The 21,114-nt window shown below is 42.0% G+C and overlaps 2 protein-coding genes across 6 annotated transcripts; one reads left to right on the top strand and one right to left on the bottom strand.

The window, feature by feature from the left end:
• The first annotated feature begins 2,409 nt into the window (after window positions 1–2,409).
• LOC130388304 (uncharacterized) lies at window positions 2,410–8,989 on the top strand. Of its 3 annotated transcripts, none has more exons than XR_008896396.1 (6): window positions 2,410–4,467; window positions 5,301–5,466; window positions 5,777–6,430; window positions 6,551–6,618; window positions 7,322–7,422; window positions 7,865–8,989. XR_008896396.1 is itself a non-coding variant. In XM_056597751.1 (6 exons), the coding sequence occupies exons 1-6, from the start codon at window positions 4,273–4,275 to the stop codon at window positions 7,914–7,916; spliced, it is 1,179 nt and encodes a 392-aa protein (XP_056453726.1). In that variant the 5' UTR covers window positions 2,410–4,272; the 3' UTR covers window positions 7,917–8,989. The 3 variants fall into 3 exon arrangements, 2 of the variants coding, with proteins under 2 accessions (XP_056453726.1, XP_056453727.1); XM_056597751.1 differs by having other exon boundaries at window positions 7,379–7,422; XM_056597752.1 differs by lacking the exon at window positions 6,551–6,618 and having other exon boundaries at window positions 7,379–7,422.
• Window positions 8,990–10,981: 1,992 nt separating this feature from the next.
• On the bottom strand, window positions 10,982–19,595 carry LOC130387962 (uncharacterized). Of its 3 annotated transcripts, XM_056597256.1 has the most exons (15): window positions 18,862–19,595; window positions 17,561–17,993; window positions 17,149–17,250; window positions 16,550–16,939; window positions 16,078–16,179; window positions 13,657–13,889; window positions 13,385–13,563; window positions 13,203–13,296; window positions 12,754–13,098; window positions 12,533–12,650; window positions 12,359–12,450; window positions 12,140–12,254; window positions 11,720–11,989; window positions 11,395–11,571; window positions 10,982–11,308 (listed from the first exon to the last, which is right to left on the bottom strand). In XM_056597256.1, exons 2-15 carry the CDS (start codon window positions 17,775–17,777, stop codon window positions 11,097–11,099), a joined length of 2,646 nt encoding a protein of 881 aa, XP_056453231.1. In that variant the 5' UTR covers window positions 17,778–17,993; window positions 18,862–19,595; the 3' UTR covers window positions 10,982–11,096. The 3 variants fall into 3 exon arrangements, with proteins under 3 accessions (XP_056453231.1, XP_056453230.1, XP_056453232.1); XM_056597255.1 differs by lacking the exon at window positions 18,862–19,595 and having other exon boundaries at window positions 17,561–18,802; XM_056597257.1 differs by lacking the exon at window positions 18,862–19,595 and having other exon boundaries at window positions 16,550–17,250; window positions 17,561–18,802.
• Between the last annotated feature and the right edge of the window lie 1,519 nt (window positions 19,596–21,114).

Here is a 21,114-nt window from a genome sequence, read left to right as displayed (position 1 = left end):
TCTGACAAAAATGATATTACATCCAACCAGAGTGTTTTAACAGCTGGGCATTCCCATAGCAGGTGTAATAATGTGCCTCGCTTGCCACACTCATGCCAGCATAGAGCTTGATGTTTTTTGTCCATCTTGGCTTGTGTGACAGGGCAACACATTCTCACTCCGAGCGCGTCGATTTCTGACGAACGGTCAGTGACTTTTGCTTCAGTTTCTGACGCAAAAGGGTACCCTTGCGCTGCTTTTTTAGACGCATGGGGTTTTCAACTAGTTACAATGTAACCCTTTGACGGGGGACCCGATGGCTGCACATAGAGACGCTATGAGCATTCATATCCCATTGGCTAACGGAGGACCTTGCGCTTCTTTTTTCGACGCAGGGGGTTTGCCACTCATTGCAATGTAATCCCTCCACGGCAATATATGAAGCTATGAGCATTCATTCCATTGGCTAACGGAAGAGCCGATGGCTGCACATAGAGACGCTATGAGCATTCATATCCCATTGGCTAACGGAGGACCTTGCGCTTCTTTTTTCGACGCAGGGGGTTTGCCACTCATTGCAATGTAATCCCTCCACGGCAATATATGAAGCTATGAGCATTCATTCCATTGGCTAACGGAAGAGCCGATGGCTGCACATAGAGACGCTATGAGCATTCATCCCATTGGCTAACGGAGGACCTTGTGCTTCATTTTTCGACGCAGGGGTTTTTCCACTCATTACAACGTAATATCCCTCCACGGCAATATATGAAGCTATGAGCATTCATTTCATTGGCTAACGGAAGAGCCGATGGCTGCACATAGAGACGCTATGAGCATTCATCCCATTGGCTAACGGAGGAACTTGTGCTTCTTTTTTCGACGCAGGGGTTTTTCCACTCATTACAACGTAATATCCCTCCACGGCAATATATGAAGCTATAAGCATTCATCCCATTGGCTAACGGAAGAGCCGATGGCTGCACAATAACGGCGATTTTACAGTGACATCTGTGACATTCCTCAACACAACTACACCAACGTGTCCTTGTTAATTACACAACATGTATGGGTTAAGGCTCTGTGCATCAGTTGTCCTGTTTGGTGCTTTGATTGAGAGAAACAATCGTTTTTTTGATCAGTGTTGGGTAGCTGAGGTCGTTGCAATAGAGACCACGTCCGTCCGTTTTGTTTCACAACTGACAGAGCTGCCAAGTCTCACCATTTGGCCCTGAGACACACTCATATCAACCAGTTCACACACTATCACAGAGTAGGAAGAGAAGGAGGAGAAGGAGAAGGAAAAGAAGAAGAAGAAGAAGAAGAAGAAGAAGAAGAAGAAGAAGAAGAAGAAGAAGAAGAAGAAGAAGAAGAAGGATAATAAGAAGAAGAAGAAGAAGAAGAAGAAGAAGAAGAAGAAGAAGAAGAAGAAGAAGAAGAAGAAGAAGAAGAAGAAGAAGAAGAAGAAGAAGAAGAAGAAGGATAATAATAATAATAATAAGAAGAAGAAGGATAATAATAATAATAAGAAGAAGGATAATAATAATAAGAAGAAGAAGGATAATAATAATAAGAAGAAGAAGGATAATAATAATAATAATAACAATAAGAAGAAGGATAATAATAATAAGAAGAAGGATAATAATAATAATAATAAGAAGAAGAATAGAAGAGGCGGAGGAGGAAGGGCTGATGCACATTCTCACTCCGAGCGCGTCGATTTCTGACGAACGGTCAGTGACTTTTGCTTCAGTTTCTGACGCAAAAGGGTACCCTTGCGCTGCTTTTTTAGACGCATGGGGTTTTCAACTATTACAATGTAACCCTTTGACGGGGGACCCGATGGCTGCTGAAAACCCCATGCTTCGAAAATAGCAGCGCAAGGGTACCCTTTTGCGTCAGAAACTGAAGCAAAAGTCACTGACCGTTCGTCAGAAATCGACGCGCTCGGAGTGAGTGAGAATGTGCTGCTGATGCACATTCTCATTCCGAGCGCGTCGATTTCTGACGAACGGTCAGTGACTTTTGCTTCAGTTTCTGACGCAAAAGGGTACCCTTGCGCTGCTTTTTTAGACGCATGGGGTTTTCAACTATTACAATGTAGGCCTAACCCTTTGACGGGGGACCCGATGGCCAGCACATTCTCACTCACTCCGAGCGCGTCGATTTCTGACGAACGGTCAGTGACTTTTGCTTCAGTTTCTGACGCAAAAGGGTACCCTTGCGCTGCTTTTTTAGACGCATGGGGTTTTCAACTATTACAATGTAACCCTTTGACGGGGGACCCGATGGCTGCTGAAAACCCCATGCGTCTAAAAAAGCAGCGCAAGGGTACCCTTTTGCGTCAGAAACTGAAGCAAAAGTCACTGACCGTTCGTCAGAAATCGACGCGCTCGGAGTGAGTGAGAATGTGCATCAGCAGCACATTCTCACTCACTCCGAGCGCGTCGATTTCTGACGAACGGTCAGTGACTTTTGCTTCAGTTTCTGACGCAAAAGGGTACCCTTGCGCTGCTTTTTTAGACGCATGGGGTTTTCAACTATTACAATGTAACCCTTTGACGGGGGACCCGATGGCTGCTGAAAACCCCATGCGTCTAAAAAAGCAGCGCAAGGGTACCCTTTTGCGTCAGAAACTGAAGCAAAAGTCACTGACCGTTCGTCAGAAATCGACGCGCTATCATTCGCGTCGAGAGCAGCGATGGGCTGTAGTTCAAAAAGCGGCCTAAAAAAACCCTGACATTATCAAACTTCCTCACATTTTTTTTGGTTTTCTTTGCATGCACATTTTTAATTAAAATCCACAAACAACATATGTGTAATCCACGGCATATAAAGACGAAAAAAATAATTACTTTCTCTCCATTGAAACCCATTCATATTTTTCGATCTCAGAGGTCCCATGCGGGGTATACCGGAAGGGGCGGACTTACGAGCTCAATAACAAGCAGGAAGAAGCAGGAAAAATCCGCCGGTTATATATATTTTTTTTTTAAATGTGGAATGATATTATTGTTTTTAATGGAATATGAATTTGAACTTATTAGAAGTTAGCGATGATTATACTCGTGTCTCAAACATGATCACGAAACATCAACAGTTCTGCTCGCTGTAAGCGAGTAAGTGATAGGATTGGATTGACCTATCACCGATGGGATGTTAATCGCAGTGCACCTTGGGAATCGTAGATGAGCTTCAAATCGGGACTCAGGATCCACCAGACCCAGGTAAGTTGTACAAAATATTTAAATATGATTAACTAAGAATATAGGCTTAACTAAATTGAAATCTCTCCAACGAGCAGTAGGCCTATGTCTATGAGAGAGAGAGAGAGTGAAAGACACTTCAATATAACTTATTTTTTAATATATAGGCTATACATATTTTTTGCATCGCGTGTACATTTGAAAACTTCTTGCTAGGTTAGGTGGCTCACTATCGTTCGTAAGATGTAGCCTTACCACCAAGCACCGAAACTCGGTTCCAGTAGGGCACCGGTTCCGATTAAACGGTAGTACCTAGATCGAATAAGAACGCACATTTCGGTGCCTCATAACGGTGCCTGAATTTTTTTTAACGCCCCCGTGTATAACGTGTATTACGAAGCGTAATACACACCTTATATCAGTGACAAACAATATATTAAGTGTGTATTACGCTTCTATTATACAGTCTATGGTATTAAGCAATAACTTTAAATGCATTTTTTTCTCCCATCTAACAAATAGACATTTAATACGAATCTTAATAAGTATATTTAAGCTTATTTACAGAAGATGCATCTATTTTTTTCATTGTTCTGAATGTTGTGTATAACTCGCTTAGTGGTCTTTCTGTTGATTTATTGCCATTTAGTATTTATTTAATAATGTTGCTCATAAGTTGTTAGTACTCCCCATATATTTGACAATAAGCTGTCTTTTACAAGAAATGCCTTATTTCAACAATCTGATGTTCACCTGAAAGTAATTAAGTGCCCATAATATTGCTTATCCACCTAATGTTGTCTTCTTTAGTTCAAGAGAAATGTACTAAGTTCTGGTTGTAATTGTTAATTTTACCATGCACAACCCAAATTGTCTTTTGTGTTTGAATGTACTGTATAACCAGTATAATTTCCCACATAGTTATGTGTTGACAATGAATTAATATCATATCTTTTTTCACTCCAAATGCAATATCACTAATATGCATGAATTAATTCACATATTATATGTGTGAATTTGATAATGTTATCAACTGAAATCAAATATATCTAAGATTAACCCTCTATGTTTCACTATCATTTGCAGAATGACAAAGCCTAAGAAGAAGCGATGCCCCTCATGCCAGGCCGAAAATTCTGTTGGAAGGAAGACATGTTGCCAGTGTCTCCTCCCCCTTCCCCGGAAGAACAAGCTCCCAGATAATTTGCAGATGGACAGCTGGGCATCCTCTGCAAAGTCATACAGAAACGGTGCCAGGGCTATAAATTCAGCCCAGCTATCTGTGAGTTTAAATTACTGTAATTCAACAAAGGTTTTGGCCTCTGAGACAATAACATAATGTTCTTATTTGTCAATTTGTCCTCCTTTTAGGTAAAGTGAAACCACCATAAATGCTGTAACAAACCATGACTTTCATCATTGATCAATATGCCTGATATACTGATCACCGGATACCTGATCATATATAACCTAATAATAAGATAATAGGCTGCCTCTTTAAAAAAAAAATAGGAACAACTAATTTAAAATGACCCATAATTTGTTCTAATTAAATTGAAAATTCAACAGCTGCCTTTTACAAAGTGGACAAACACCCCCACCTTTGTTCATGACTATGCCGCCACATGCAGCTTCACATATTTGTTGGTTTCCTGATCATCTGCTCAGGATGGCATATTCAGGTTATCTTGTGTATGTGGCGGGCCTGCAGTGCTGCCGGGCCGCTTACAAACACACACACACACACAAACTGAGCGGGGCAGACAGACTATGCAAACCATTTTTTATCATCTCTTAATAGGTTGTGTTTTCTGTGATGTGAAATTAATGACTGTGTGTCTCCAGAACACATTTCAATCATTTTCAAAACTTTATTTAAAAAAAAAAACTTTTAGTTTATTGATTTTTCCTTAACAGTTATGATTTACTAACCGGTTACAGGGGCACACCCCTAATTTTGACAGACAACACAAAGTTAAGCTAATAATAAGCAAAGAGTCTAAGCTCTTGAGTTGATGCTGATTATCCTCACCTGTAAATGCCAATACTTGTGTTATGCTAATTTGTTAAGCAAAGGTGTAAATGCATATATTTTCTTCATTGTATTTCCTGCAGGTCTTAAAACTAAATGCCCTTGGTCGGAAACCCCTACTATTTCTTGGAAATCCTGGCCGCAAAGGAAAATCTGTGGGGGACTTGATTCACTTTATCCCCACAGATAACGTGTTGGTGAAGGATATCATTTCCAAAATGAGCAAATGCTATGAGCTCCTCCTGACAAGTAAGATCATCCTTGTTAAAGATACATACATTATACAGTTGAGGACACAATTATTAGCCCCCCTATGACATTTTTTTATTAGGAAGTTAGCTGCAGGCCGGCAGGGCATCAGTCAAAAGCAGCGACATCCGTGTTATCAGATGTATGCGGTGAAATTAAAACGGAGGACAGAAACCCAAACTATAATCTTGAACATATATATAATAAATTAGTATTTGTAAAATTGAGGCTAAATTAAATAGGTTGTTCTAAATGTTTTGGGAGGAGTTCTTCCGTGGCTCATATCAGATTTTCTTTTATACTGTTTCAGTGTTGCAGGGCTGTGCTCCACAAGCAGCTGTGCCCCCCCTGGAAAACAGCGGTCCACCAGCCCCTCCTGTGTGCTCTCAGCCTCCTCCAGAACCCTTCTCATCCCCTCAAACTCCTCCATCCTTCTCCAACTCCCAACCACCTCCATCCTTCTCATCCCCTCAAACTCCTCCATCCTTCTCCAACTCTGAACCTCCTCCATCTTTCCACAACTTAGAACCTCCTCCATCCTTCTCCAACTCCCAACCTCCTTCCTTCTCATCCCCTCAAACTCCTCCATCCTTCTCCAACTCCCAACCTCCTTCCTTCTCATCCCCTCAAACTCCTCCATCCTTCTCCAACTCCCAACCTCCTTCCTTCTCCAACTCCCAACCTCCTCCATCCTTCTCAGACCCTCAAACTCCTCCATCCTTCTCTAACTCTGAACCTCCTCCATCTTTCCACAACTTAGAACCTCCTCCATCCTTCTCCAACTCCCAACCTCCTTCCTTCTCTAACTCTCAACCTTCTCCATCCTTCTCCAACTCCCAACCTCCTTCCTTCTCTAACTCTCAACCTTCTCCATCCTTCTCCCCTCAACCTCATCCATCCCTCTCCAACTTTGAACCTCCTCGATCTCCAGCCTCCTCTTCCAAGAAGAGGCCCAAAATAAAAGGTTTGATTTACTCTGCATAAATGTTGATGCTATATAAATGTATTACATTGTTAGGGTTTTCTAATTAACACAATATACTTCATGTGATTTGTATTAATCTTTTCTACTTTATCTTTTTAGAATGCAGAAAACACAAAAATCAAAAGGTTTTCCTGTTTCAACGCATTGTTGATAAACGTGTTTTAAACGTAAGTTAAAAACAAGTGTTTTTTTTAATTATGAAACATTTGCAACGTAGTCCTTATATGCTTCATAAGACAACACATAATGGTGTATGTTGAGGATGGATTGAGGGCTTTTAGTTTAGTACATTTACTGCGTTTTTCCATCTGCACTTTTTGCTGGCCAAGCCAAGCCGTTCAGATTTTGTTGCCCATTACCACGAGAGTCGGATCCAGGATGGACTTTATCTGGAGTGGGGCCAAAAGCGCCCTGGCCCTGCCTCTAAAAATAAGCGAGCTGAGCTGCTCCTATTTTCGGTACTCCTCGCATGGGGTACCAAGCTGTCTGAAAGGGTGCCGAAAAGATGAAGCTATACACTGCCGTCAGTTGATTGGTCGAAAGAATAACTTTGGCCTTAAAAGAGGCCTATGTGTAGTCACCTTTGCAGGAGTGAAGAGAGTATTGTGTTTAGAGAAAAGGATAACATGAACGTTATGGCATATTTGGCTATAACATGTAAAATTGTTAGGTTACCAATTTCTACAGGATTTTGTGTTGGACCATTTAAAAACAAATGCAACTCATACTGTTGGACCCAGATAGACAGTGTTTAAAATTTGATGCTTAATCCTTGTATTAAATAATACATTCTAAGTTGTGTGGTGATAGTAGGTATTTGGAGATGGATAAATCACACAATACAGCTAAATTGACCATCTGTCTCTACAGGAAATGCCTTTCTCTCACAACTACTTCTGTCATATTTTCTGATGTCATGCCTTTCAGGGAAAAGAAGAGGTGAAAGTCTCTTGGACACCATGCCCCAAGTGGTAAGTTTGACTGGAAACAAAGGATTTATAAAACATGTTTAAAGCTATAGTGTGTAACTTCTGTCGGGGCCCAAGAGGAATTCTGAGTAATTACAACAACACTGTCGGTGCATCTACATGAGGTACACTTTTGCTGATCGCACATCAATTGTATCCCTTCTGCTGTACGTCCAGGTTTTTTATGACTAATACAATCAACAACTTTAACATTTCTTGGGCTCTTTTCTGGGCTCCTTCACCAGTGTCAACACTGCCCTACTGAGAAATAAAGAGAGAGTTTTGTGGAGCTGTTGGGCTTAATCAACTCTGTGTAAATTCATTGGACAATGGCACAAATGTTACAGACGAAAGTAACGCACTATAGCTTTAATAAGAATGTTATAGATAAAAAAAGTTCATCCTTTAACCTTCAATTACTGTTTTTTATTTCATTTCTTGACAGTGGGAAGAAGTGGGACGATTCATGGGAGCCAGACAGCCAACAGTTTAGCTAAATCTATTTTATTTATTTATGTATATTATTTTATTTGTTTGATATTCCTGTTTCTTTGGAAGTGTTTATTACACACAAACACACACATACATACACAGACATCTTTCAAAAGTGATGCATTTATTAAATAAATTGTTGTTACTGCCTCGTGCGTTTGTCCATTTTATTGCATTTATAATTATATATATATTTTGAAATACAATGATTGAAAAGTTTTTGCTAAGCTCTGACTGTTAATTGTGTAACAATATGACAAAAGGTGAATTATTATTTTAAATCGTTTTGGTGTTTGTGTACATAGATTTGAGTGTCTGGAGTGCTCACAAACCCAGAAATGTGAAACGATTTACTGCCTCAGTGAGAAATCATGAGATGCTCCTAGCTTCCTATGACACACGGCAACACAAGTCTCACTCCCTACTCGTCAGAAGTGTGACGCATGGCCAAGGATCCCTGGCGTCAAGTTCCAACGAAAGATGTGTACCTTTTGCGTTGTTTTTCAATGTGGGGGTCCAATTCGGTATCACGCCAAAGCGTGAGTGGAGGAATAGCACAAACGGGGCGAGTGGTTCTCCCAGCATTTGGTGAAATGGTTAGGTAGCCTATATTAGTATTTAATATAATAAATATTAATACTTATTATCTGAATGGGAAATGCAATATTTTAGGACAGATTCACCATTCAACGTGTTTCTAATAACATTTCTAGCGAGAAATGTACTTTATACCTGCATAATCTTCAGTCACTGAATGTGTCAGATCTTTAGTTTGATAGTCATTAGGACGATTTTATGGTCTCGCTAGCATGTTTAAACGACGTCAGGTTGCTAGGGACGCGACGATCTAATTGTGGGCCAGCCGAGGCTGACACATAAACCAAATTTGACCTATAACCAAATGTATGATAATGCTGTATGTATAGCCTAATTTTTTATGTTATAAATATTTTAATATTGTCTAGAAGCCCTTGGATAATCCACCTGAATTTGGTTATTCTTTGGTTATTATTTTCAATGGTCATATACAGATCTTGTTCTAAAGATAATTGAATAAGAGCTATGGTCTTCTTATAATATTATAACTAAATAATTGTATATTTATATATAGAATATATATTTTAATATTTAATTAATTACATATTAAACCAATTGCATTTCGATTGGGAGATTATTTTTTTAGAAAAAGTGTGTGTGTGTGTGTGTGGGGGGGGGGGGGGAACTCTCTAGTTATGGATTCGTCAAAACAACAATTTCCGATTTATCCGATTTTTAAACCAAGTCGCGCACGGCTCTAATGACATGCCCTATTATTTTCAATGGGGCTGCGGCTACGTCACTTGACTGTCATGGTTGCTATAGTGATTGCTATCGATAACCCTCTCCTCCAAACCACGTTAACGAGGGCGGCAACTGAGCTACCGTAAATTAAATGGTGTTGTTTTTGTCGTAAACAAGGGTCCGCTGGCTAGGAAATAGACAGATATTCAAAATTTCATTCAAAAGGCACCTTGGAATATGTTTCTATTATCCGCAGATTAGATTTACTTTTGTAATGAACTTGATTCGTTTTTTTAAATCGCTGTCTGGTGGCTTGTTACGTCACTCTCAGATATGCGCATGTAGAGATTTTATAGTGACACAGCCTATAACCTATTCTTGAAAGCAAAACAAGGTTATAGATTTAACGAGGCAGGGTTACTTGAAACAATGAATTAAGTATCATGGTGAGAGGTCATTCATTCCTCCTCCTGAGTGTGCTTCCTATTTATGTCAAATGTACCCCTACTGTCCACAAGCACCCCCATTAACAAATAAGCTATAGACCTGGGGTTTCTTTCATATCAAAGGGGGTCAGAAAGGACGCATATTATCAACTTTTATCAAGTAGGGCTCCATCCCTACAGGAAAGGCTCACACAAGTGACTAAGCAAGTGCTCCATCTCGTTGCACCTCACCCAGCGGCTCGCTTGCAAGATTTTGGGCTGAAGTTCTTCCCAGACCTACACCCTAGCCATCCAACATGCATATCTGAGAATCAGGCCTCTCTTTAATAATGACAAAAAGTTATGTGAGAAATACACATTAACTTTTTGTTATCTCATAAGCGGCGTGGTGCCGGCTCCTATTGACCTTTTGACCCCAGACTTCAAAAACGTGGCCACAGGCCAGCTGTGTCTACACACCTTAAGCCACAAATGTACACCTCTATCCCACAAAAAATGGGGACGAGAAACTAACCTTTGACTTATGTACATTTACTATACTGTTGGAGGTCACGCCCCTTTTCCGACCTTTTCGGGATAGCTAGGGATGCTTAAATGTTTACACACATTTCCCGGGGCCCCAAGAACGACATATCCGAGATTTGGAGTTCTAGCCCTTAGAGAAAAAAAGTTTTCCCAAATGGAGTGTCATTTGGACAAAGCCCCTCAGAAGTGTTGCCTGTAAGACCTAATGGTTCAGAATGTGGTGGAAAAAGTTTTTGAGATAGGAAGGTCCTACCGCCCTGAAATTTGAATACCTTATTCTAGTGCCTAACTGGGACCCCCGCACCGAAACTTGGCCCGGTCGGACCCCGAGGGCCGGAAGGGGAGGCCCCCCACTTCCTAACCTCGGGGTCCGACCGGGCCAAGTTTCGGTGCGGGGGGCACTGTGGGGACCTCCAGTCCCACTTCTCATTCTAACTCGGCCGCGCCTCATCCAGAACTCCCCGCTGATTGGCCACCTCCAGGCCGGGTCCCCGGCTCCGTCCCTCAACCCCGCCTCCAGTGACTCTTTCCCAGCAAAACTTCCTCGGGACAGCCCCGCTGATTTACCACCTCCGGGCCGGGCCTTTTATTCTATAGAGCTCATCGTCTCTACAGGTTTTTATTGATAACGTTTTTATCTGTTCAGTAGCCTACTTTATAACTGTTTTGAAAAGTGCTATATGAACCAAGTCTTTTATTAAATTCTGATAAATAGACAAGAGATGGCACAGAGGAGACAATTCTATAAGACATAAAACAAATAATCAGCTTTGGAAAAAGCTTTCTAGTGCACTTGAAGGAAGTTAAAGGATCAGACAACATTTAGGCAAAAACACATTTATTAGTTATTTCACAAAGGTTTTAAAAGGCAGTTAAATAGAGTATGAAATCAATTAAAAATAATTTGGTAAATAATCAAAGCATAGCCATTGTTTAAAATGCATCATCCGAAATGTCAGAGTCATTGTCCGAGTAGTCATCAGAAGTGTCCTGGGAGTTGATCATCTGTGCCCCCTCTGCTGCAGTCAACACTTGTAGGTAGCAGTGTCTCGCGTTAGCCATCATTTTTGTGATGAAGTGCCGTTTCTTTTTGATCATGCACTGTAGACCAGTCAACCCTTCCTCAGTAAGGCCCCAAGGTGAATCTTGAAGGTTATGAGAAAGCCAGTATTAGTAAAATGATCACCAGTCTTTGATGTGCATATAAATGTGATGCAAGTTAAAAACATACGTTCTGTTGTAGCCCTTGAAACAAGGCAGGACAGCTCTTTTAGGGAGTCAGCACGATTCCCCAGAGACCTCCAGTGCTGATTCATCTCCCTCTGAAGAATCATTTTCTCCTCCTGGATTCTTTTCCCTGCCATGACCAGGTCAAATGCTCTCCTCTTGGTCCGAAGGTCAACAGAGTCTGAAAAGCATTTATAAAAAAACATTAACTCATATTCATGAAAGATGAGCATTCAACAAAGAAGTTAGATGGAGATCGATTAGAGGCATTAGGTGTGCCAAATTTGCTGGAAGTATTTAAAATTCAAACTAGCAACTGGTGAACCTACCACTGTGTGGTAGCTGCCATGGCCAAGCCGTCTCTCCAGACAGAATGTTTTCAAAGCACAGAGTCTCTGTTGTGGGAACCATTCCGTTGTACTTCTCCACCACAGAACTCAGGAACCCCCTCTCGTCCCGGATCTTGCGGCGGATCCTGGCACGACCTTTGTTGCTGTCGCAGTCTTTGTAGAGACGCTGCGACCGTCTCTTAATACTGGCAACCAGCACCTCGACCCTGCTGGCCAAGGCGGCAACATCAGTCGTGTTGATGGTTGTTGCTGTAGAGAGGAAATGCGTGTTACATTTTAAGTGACTTCTAATAACGGTTTAATTTGAATGAATACTTCAGAAAGACTAGGTAGAATGTTAGAGGATATTATCGCCAAGAGTCTGAAACTCTGTGCTTACAAAACTTATAATTTCCTCACCGTCTGCCCAATCCTTCACGTCACTGACCCAGTCCTCCATCTGGTTCTCTGTGACGTCCAATTCGGTCTTCATGGACTCCATGTTCCGCTTTTGGGCATCCAGAGCTTTTGTGGTCTACAAATGACAAAATAATTAGAGTAAATAAAAATAATTAAGTAAATTCAGTGTACAGCCTCAATATCTGCTAACAAAACTTAAAAAAAAAAAGATGTTAATACCCTCAGATATCTGCGGGACAGTGAGGTGGCCAAGTTGTCAGTCTTTTGCTGATTCCAGCGCATGGCCAAGAGGGTGAGCATGTCTGTGCGTCCTGCAGCATAAAATGATGGCGTTATCTAGTGTTAACTTCAGCTTATTTCTTGTACCCATGTTCATACTTTATAGCCATTCACCTGCTTTGGACATGTGTTTGGTGGTCACTGCTATCCGAGAGAGGAAGGCATTGACCTGCTCTACCTCCTCCCCTAGTGTCAATCCAGCCCCCTCTTGATAGGCACCACTCCATTTTACCTGTTTAAAATGCATAAAAAACAAAGCATGTTATGACATGTCAATATTGACGTGAATGTGTGGATATTCACATAAAGTGATTCACTTGGTAATGATTGCTTACGTCACATTTGTAATCGTGGGCTTTGGCATGGAACACTGAAAGGAAGGGCTTCATGCTGAGCAGATGCTGGAGCTCTGGGCAGCTTCTTGCAACCTTGTTGAGGTAGGGCCAGTATTTACATGTGACATCCATGCAATAAAAGGTCGGCGTGAGGTTGGCCAGCTTTCGTTGTATGTACAGGGGATATGCAAAGATCTCTCCCCTGAACATATTGAGGGCACATAGGAGCAGCCCATGCCGACACACAGCAAGCTCCAGTCCCTCTTCATCCAGCTTGCTGGCAGATTTTTTGGAGGTCTCTCGAGCCGCCGACCATTCCCCCCCACAAACGCCTCTTCCGGGCACCTACAATATAAACATTTAAAATGGTCAAAAGGGTTACCTAAAAAAAAATCTTGAATAGGAGATTATTGTATTCATGTTTATATAATTATAGTCTGCAATATTACATGCTTGGTTGTGGTGTGAATGTAGTTCACAAATTTTGCGACGTCGTCATCCTTCGCGATGAAGACGCCATCAAATATGGCCTGTTCCTCAGCACTAAATAAAACAGGTTAATTGGTGCATATTAGGAGGCTGAACTTTTGTCATTAGTTCAAACACTGACATTATAAATAATTTATAGTACCTAGATGCATTCTTGAAGCGGTAATGCTTGCGGTTACCATCCACGGAAACCGCAAGCATATCCGGGCTGCAGGCAGGACAGGTGAATGGCTCCTCCTTGCATATGTTGTCCATCTCATATTGGACAGCCTCCCACTCAAAAAAGCTTTTGGCGAAGGTGTCAGCTGAGATCTTCCCAGTCTGTCTCAAAAAAAAAAAAGACATCAACGGCTAATGAGATTTTTAAGCAGCATACAAATAAATAAAAAAAGGACAGATAACTTCAATACTCACACGGCCAAAGCGGACAGTTCTCTGATCCAACATTTTTAAAAATGCCTGACAGGACAATCCAGGTGCTGCCATTTTCATTTCTTCAAATGAAGCAAAAACATCAGTTCCATAAATGGTGGCAAAGTTCAGGGTAGCTGGCCAGTAGTCGCTGTGAAGAATGCCGTCAACACCAGCAGTCCATGTGGCTTTGCACGCTTCACATGCCAACTCAGGCATGCTGAGCTCATGTCTCCCTTAAAAAACAAATATAAAAAGGGAATTACACACTTATTTATATTTATGACTTTTTATATAATGCATTACTTAAAGAGCCCATGCCATTAAAATCACATTTTTCCTGTTGTTTGTTAAATAACATAGGTCTGAATAAGTTTGTGAGCTGTGGTAAGTTTGAAATCTATGCAGTTTGTCTGCTGAATGCAATAGGCAATGAAAGGGAAAAGGCAGAAGAAATGAGCCAATCTGGATAAGGTGACACTGTGACGTAGCGTTGTCAAACTATTATTCATGGCCCTGCCCACTTGGTTGGTTCGTAACCACCCACAAGAATTCTGAAGGAGTCGTGATTGAGCTAGTGCTAAATGCTAATACGTGTATGGTAGTTGCTTAGTTCGTAGTAACAGGCTAGTTACAGAATTTTGAATGCAATGGCCGAACGACATCGAAGTACATGAACTGCGACATGCTGCCTGCCGCCGGTTGCCGCGGCGCGAGGCACCACCGCCGCGAACCACCACCGCCCGGCAGCGGGCAGCCGGGCGGTGGTGCCTTGCGCCGGCAGCAGGCAGCAGGCAGCAGGCAGCGCGCGGTTCTGTCTACTACAGATTGATGTGGAAGTGGAAGAACCAGAGACGTCGGAGAACCCGACGAAGTCCTTTGTGATTCATTATATCGTCTGGACGTGCACACAGCTTTTGGCCGTGATAATATGTATTATTTGATATAGATATCTATGTATTATATGATATTATTTAGATATAGAGCTCCAGGACTGTAACGCAAGTGTTGTACACTTCCTTGTTATTTGGATAACCGTTCTGCTGTCGGACTCTCGTCTATGGTATTTCTACAACTAGACCCGTAGTGGGGGTTATCTCAGCCATGGTTGAGAATGAATTGGGGGAAAGGAACTTTGGCTTTGACTCCCTGAAGTCATGAACCACGACATGGAGGAGAAAGGGATTGTTGACCGCGGTCGTCTCCCGCCGGAGCTTCGCTGCCGATGGACCACCGCCTCGGCTTCAGGATGCGGTGATTAGCGCTGACCGCTGCCGAGGCGGCGGGAAGCAGGGCTCAAGCGGGATACATTCGCGGCCAACAATCCCTTTCTCCTCCATGTCGTGGTTCATGTAGCCTACTTCAGGGAGTCAAAGCCAAAGTTCCTTTCCCCCCCAATTCATTCTCAACCATGGCTGAGATAACCCCCACTACGAGTCTCGTTGTAGAAATACCAGAGACGAGAGTCCGACGTGTTATGCCATAACACCAACAGCAGAACGGTTATCCAAATAACAAGGAAGTGTACAACACTTGCGTTACAGACCTGGAGCTCTGCTCTATATCTAAATAATATCATATAATACATAGATATCTATATCAAATAATACATCACGGCCAAAAGCTGTGTGCGCGTCCAGACGATATAATGAATCACAAAGGACTTCGTCGGGTTCTCCGACGTCTCTGGTTCTTCCACTTCCACATCAATCTGAAGTAGACGCGGTCGTTTGAGATTCATAATAACCTATCGTCTGGAGGCTCACACAGATTTTGGCCGTGATAATATATATTATATATGATATGATATAGATATCTATGTATAATATGGGTTTCTAAGAGCCATTGCGATACATCCACCGTAAACAGAGCGCATGGTACCGTGGCTACAAGCTGCTCAGGGCCAGGTGATATTATATATTATATAGATATCTATGTATAATATGGGTTTCTACGAGCCATTGCGATACATCCACCGTAAACAGAGCGCATGGTACTGTCAATGGCTACAAGCTGCTCAGGGCCACACTCCCACCCCCCTCCTTGACCTGCCTTGACACGCCCACCGTATACAGAGCGCATGGTAGTGGCTACAAGCTGCTCAGGGCCACACCCCCACCCCCCTCCTTGACCTGCCTTGACACGCCCACCGAAACAGCGCGTTTGGGGGAAGCTCAATGTGCGACTGTTTCGGAGTGACTGTAACTCTGCACCACGGCTGAATTTCGGGGACGTCTTTGAATACTGTGTTTGTGGCCCACTAATACCTATATTAAAGCATCATAAAATAGAATGGCATGGGATCTTTAAGTAATTTTAAGATTTCCTATACAAAGCCATCATAAACCTGTGGCAGTAGTTGAGAAGGGATTGCTATTATTAAAAATAAACTTTTCAAACAGGACAAAAGTTACACGTTCTCACCATTCATTGTGATCACAGCCACAGCTTTTCCTGGTTTGAGCCTCAGTGCCTCTGTTGGACAACCACAGATTTGGCGAGGGATCTCCACAGGTACATACCGCACTAAAATAAATCAAAGGGAAAAAAAAGTGAATTAGGAATCATTTGTAACAGGGAAAAACATTGTACCCATGTGATAAAAAGTTTACCAACCAAGCTTCTTAAAAAGTATTCTTAGTAGAATTTAAATTGGTAATATACTTTAAATCGCGTTGAATGAAATGTGAAAATTAAATACTGTTTTTTATCGGACTATCAGTTTTATGGAAGTATCAGTGTTTGAAGTTACTCTGCAGTCTGTCAACTTCAAAATGACAGAGCACATAAACTCTAAGGATGAGGGATACCTTAAATCAGAAAATATGGCCCCACACATGCGCGCCCAAACACACACATGTTATTTTGTACTTAAAATACATTGTACAGAACTTACCACACTGGCAAAGGTCCATATTCTGTACAGTAGTTGTTGGGGGCAATGGCTGGAAAAATCCCAAAGTACTGGCATCTCGGTTGTGAAGGGGGTGTCTGGTGTGCATGACGACGTCGCACTCCGCACAGAATAAGGGCCGTGGTAGACAATCACGACAACGAACAACAGCTAAATTGCTCCAACACTGTTGGCACTTTCGGGTTCCCACATTTTCTTGTGCCAGTGCGGTGTTAACCAGACGAGGTCTCGCTGCCTTCCAGCTCTCCGAAGAATTGCTCTTTCTTGTGCTCCAGTTTAATGAAGCAGAAAGAGAGGCTTGTGGGGTTGGTGATTCCACCCCATCTCCTGTTGCATCGCTCAATGATTGCTGGAGATCTCGTAGAAATCCATCTGTTAAAATAGTACAAAAGAGTCCGTTTTTTATTTAAAGTGTCTTTATGGAATGGCTGTTAAAAGGTGAAATTACTATTACCATGTTCATAATTACTGCAACATGGACTTTACATCTTAACTCTGTAACACATACATCATACAGATACAAGTAAGAATTTCCTATTAATTAATGTTCACCAATTATTAAAAAGAAATGTTTTACATACCAACGTTATCAGGAGCAAAGACCACCTCAGAGTTTGAGTCAGGAGCATTTTTGTTGGGATGAGTCTTCTGCTGTTGAAGTCCACTGCTGTTACCAGCTGTAACTGAAGAAAAAAAAGAAAAAAAAAGACAATAATTTATAGTATAGTATGTAGAGTATAATAGCACACACTCACTGTTAAGCATTTATCTAGATTTGACTGTTTAGAAGCGACAAGTAGACCTTTTTGATATTTGATGGGGCTGAAAAAGGGTAGAACGAAAAATGTATTTGGTTTGCAAATGAGTCATCTAAATATTGGTTCTGGTTTGCCTCCGCCGATACCATACACATCAAGCTTTAGGTTTTCCTTGATTTTAGCGTGCCTAAAATCTGGGATCTTTAAACATCAAGAATGCAAAAACAATACTGACCCTGATTGGACTGATTCCTAGCTGATCGTGGTCTTGCATGAATTAAGTTCCCGTCACTGGTTCTCTTCTTCCACCTCATGGTTGGCGGTGCTGCTGCTTGCTCATCCTGCACCACAGCAATCAAGTCATCAACCCCTTGGAGGACATCATTGACCTCTTGCTGAACAGCCATGTTATCCACCCTCGAAAACAGATTCTGGAGTTCTGAATCACTCATGATGAAGGGGACAGACAGACAGACAGACAGACAGACAGACAGACAGACACAGGTGACAGGCAACAGAGAGCGAGAGAGAGAGACAGACAGACGCTTACAAGTACAACACTGCAAGGACAGGTTGACAAGACAGATGTGGCTCTTAAAAGTGCCTTTGGGTCGAGGTTTTAGAAAAAGGGTTGTTTGGGTTGGTTTGGATGACAAAAATTGCAGGACCTGTTGAGAGAGCAGAACAGAATTGATAAACTCAAAACTATAATACCAGTGCATTTGCTCTTTGGAAAGCTGAGAACCTGTAGAATTGAATGACATCAGAATAACTGCATCAGGTACAGACAGTGCAGGGAAGGGAACAATATTGCTTTTCCTTCCAGCCGGTTACACACACCTCTAAAACCAAGCATTTTATGCATGGATATGTCAATTCGTTTTGGTCAGGGTCCTTTTGGAGACTCCAAAAAAGACCTTTGGCTACCCAAAAAGCATACTTTAAACAAAAGGTTTACTACACATGAACCCAAACATGTAGAAGCATAATATTGGTTTCAAATGAAGGCATAATCACTCAAAAATCAGATTTTTAGCTATTCCGCCTATGCAATTTTGACAAAAATGCAAAAACACAGTGCTTAAGCCATTATTTTTACTTAAAAAGTGCAAACCGCAATGGTATAAAAAACCTCATTGCTAAGGATATCAACAACGACGATAAGTTAAGAATGCACCAAGAGGGGGAGGGGGAGGGCGGCCATTTTGACCCAAGACACTAGGATACATTTGATCGGTAAACATAATTATTCCACCGAATGGTTGACATTGGTTGAAAATCCTGAGAATCTAAGCTTTCAAACGGTGTATGACATGACTATATCACTCAACCTTATGATGCCGAAAATTGACCCAGCATGTTGCGGGGAAGGGGTGGTGCAACTAAAATTCACCCGCCGGCGAAATTTGACGATTAAGTGGTTAAATCAGATGAAACCGCAATTCTAAAAATGTGCTGACAACATTTAGGCCGATTCTATTCATTCATTATAGTGGCTTAGATTTTAATATTTTCTATATCGAACAAGACACGTACCTGATTCTCAGAGGGAACACTGCAACTGGCACGAATCGTGGGGGAGTTTATATACTTTGCAGTCACGTGACTGCCATGGCAAAGAGGCCGACAAAATAGCGACGAACAGCGGCCAAATAGGGGAATTGCAGCCTTGCAGATTTCCAATACTGCAATCAATCAACGATTTAGACCATAAATGTTCAAATTAGATATCAAGAAAAGATAAACATACTCGGAACTTGTGATCTATATACAGAACCTGCTGATGAAATACAACTGCTTAGGATCGTTTTAGTGACACCTCCGCCAGTGTTGCCAGATTAGGGCAGATTACCCGCCCATTCTGGCAACATAGGCTTTCCCGGCAGAGAACAAACAACATATGTGTAATCCGGGGCATATAAAGACTGGGACCAGAAAGTAATTACTTTCTCTCCATTGAAACCCATTCACATTTTTCGATCTCATAGGTCCCGTGGGGACCACCGGAAGGGGCGTGACTTCGCCACTCTAGTATTGGTGCCTTCAAACAGTCGGAGTTCCTGGGAATTTCGGAGGTTGGGACCTTCAGATCGGAGGAAATCGCCTTGAACACTCTGTGGATTTCCCTCGGAACTTCCTCTACGGAAGTAGAGGAACCCGAGCCTCCGAGTTGACGTCAAAACAATAGCTGCCCATAGAGTGGCGAAGTCACGCCTCTTCCGGTAGAGCTCATGGGACCTATGAGATCGAAAAATATGAATGGGTGTCAATGGAGAGAAAATAATTATTTTCTGGTCCCAGTCTTTATATGACCTGGATTACACACATGTTGTTTGTGGATTTGAATGATAATTTTTCATGCAAAGAAAAGTAAAAATTTTCGTGAAGAAGATTGATAATTTTAAGTTTTATGTGAGGCCGCTTTGTGAACTACAGCTCTTCGCTGCTCTCGACGCATATGATATACGTCACAACACCCGCACTTGGAACTCGGCACAGAGATGGCGATCTCTCTGCCCCACTTCACCGCTGTTTCCAAGGGGAGGATAAAAGCATCGAAAGAGTTGAAAACCATCATAAATCGGGGCACGTGCAGAGTTTCAGTTATGCCGATGGGAAGATTGTCGGTCTTCTCCACGCCAGTCGCAGGGAGCGTGACGTCACATACGAGCCGTGTAGTCTTTCTCGTTGTGTTTTCTCTACAGCCTTTATCTGAACAGTTGCACAATAAACGGTTGAACTCTTTGCATGAAAAATTATCATTTAAATCCATAAACAACATATGTGTAATCCAGGGCATATAAAGACCGGGACCAGAAAATAATTATTTTCTCTCCATTGACACCCATTCATATTTTTCGATCTCATAGGTGCCATGAGCTCTACCGGAAGGGGCGTGACTTCGCCACTATTTCATTGACAGACTAAAGTGAACGTGCAGCAAGCACTAAGAGGTGAATTTAACACCCGTTCCAACATTTGAATTACAGCTTAAAATTATAAACATTAACTGATTAATTCTCCCTCATGTTCAACCATCGCAAGCAGTTCTAGTAACTGATTATTCTGATTCAGTTAAAAAGCGCAAAGAGGTCCCTGCGGGCATCCATACTTGTTGTTATGAAGTCTAGTCTCACGAACGACCTGTTTTTCCGGTTTTATGTTATAACCTACGAACGTTTCCTGAAACGTAAGAGCTTCCGAACCTCCGAGCTGCTTTGAGGGCGGCTGCGCAGTGCACACCCAAGCATCACGTTAACGCGCATGCAGAAAGAGGATGTCACGGAAATCATGTCCGTTAGCTTTTCAATATAAATCTGTCAAAATAAAAGTCACGCAAAACAATCGTTATTTTGGGGATTCGTTTATCCGCGTGGGAAATTTGAATTGTGGCGTGTGATAGTGTGTGAACTGGTTGATATGAGTGTGTCTCAGGGCCAAATGGTGAGACTTGGCAGCTCTGTCAGTTGTGAAACAAAGCGGACGGACGTGGTCTCTATAGCAACGACCTCAGCTACCCAACACTGATCAAAAAAACGATTGTTTCTCTCAATCAAAGCACCAAACAGGACAACTGATGCCCAGAGCCTTAACCCATACATGTTGTGTAATTAACAAGGACACGTTGGTGTAGTTGTGTTGAGGAATGTCACAGATGTCACTGTAAAATCGCTGTTATTGTGCAGCCATCGGCTCTTCCGTTAGCCAATGGGATGAATGCTTATAGCTTCATATATTGCCGTGGAGGGATTACATTGTAATGAGTGGAAAAACCCCTGCGTCGAAAAA

This window comes from Gadus chalcogrammus, chromosome 8, assembly GCF_026213295.1.
Source record: "Gadus chalcogrammus isolate NIFS_2021 chromosome 8, NIFS_Gcha_1.0, whole genome shotgun sequence".
Classification (NCBI taxonomy): domain Eukaryota; kingdom Metazoa; phylum Chordata; class Actinopteri; order Gadiformes; family Gadidae; genus Gadus; species Gadus chalcogrammus.
Note: the sequence above shows the minus strand (reverse complement) of the source record. Positions and strands in the feature narration are given on the sequence as shown.

Bases quoted from the DNA above. Each gene is read 5' to 3' on its own strand.
- LOC130388304 (XM_056597751.1), top strand. From the start codon at position 4,273: ATGACAAAGCCTAAGAAGAAGCGATGCCCCTCATGCCAGGCCGAAAAT. The intron at 5,467-5,776 runs GTAAGATCATCC...ATACTGTTTCAG, and splicing joins CTATGAGCTCCTCCTGACAA to TGTTGCAGGGCTGTGCTCCA. The intron at 6,619-7,378 runs GTAAGTTAAAAA...CATGCCTTTCAG, and splicing joins TTGATAAACGTGTTTTAAAC to GGAAAAGAAGAGGTGAAAGT.
- LOC130387962 (XM_056597255.1), bottom strand. From the start codon at position 18,089: ATGTCATTCAATTCTACAGGTTCTCAGCTTTCCAAAGAGCAAATGCAC. The intron at 16,180-16,549 runs GTAAGTTCTGTA...GATTTATTTTAG, and splicing joins TATGGACCTTTGCCAGTGTG to TGCGGTATGTACCTGTGGAG. The intron at 11,309-11,394 runs GTATGTTTTTAA...ATAACCTTCAAG, and splicing joins TTCAAGGGCTACAACAGAAC to ATTCACCTTGGGGCCTTACT.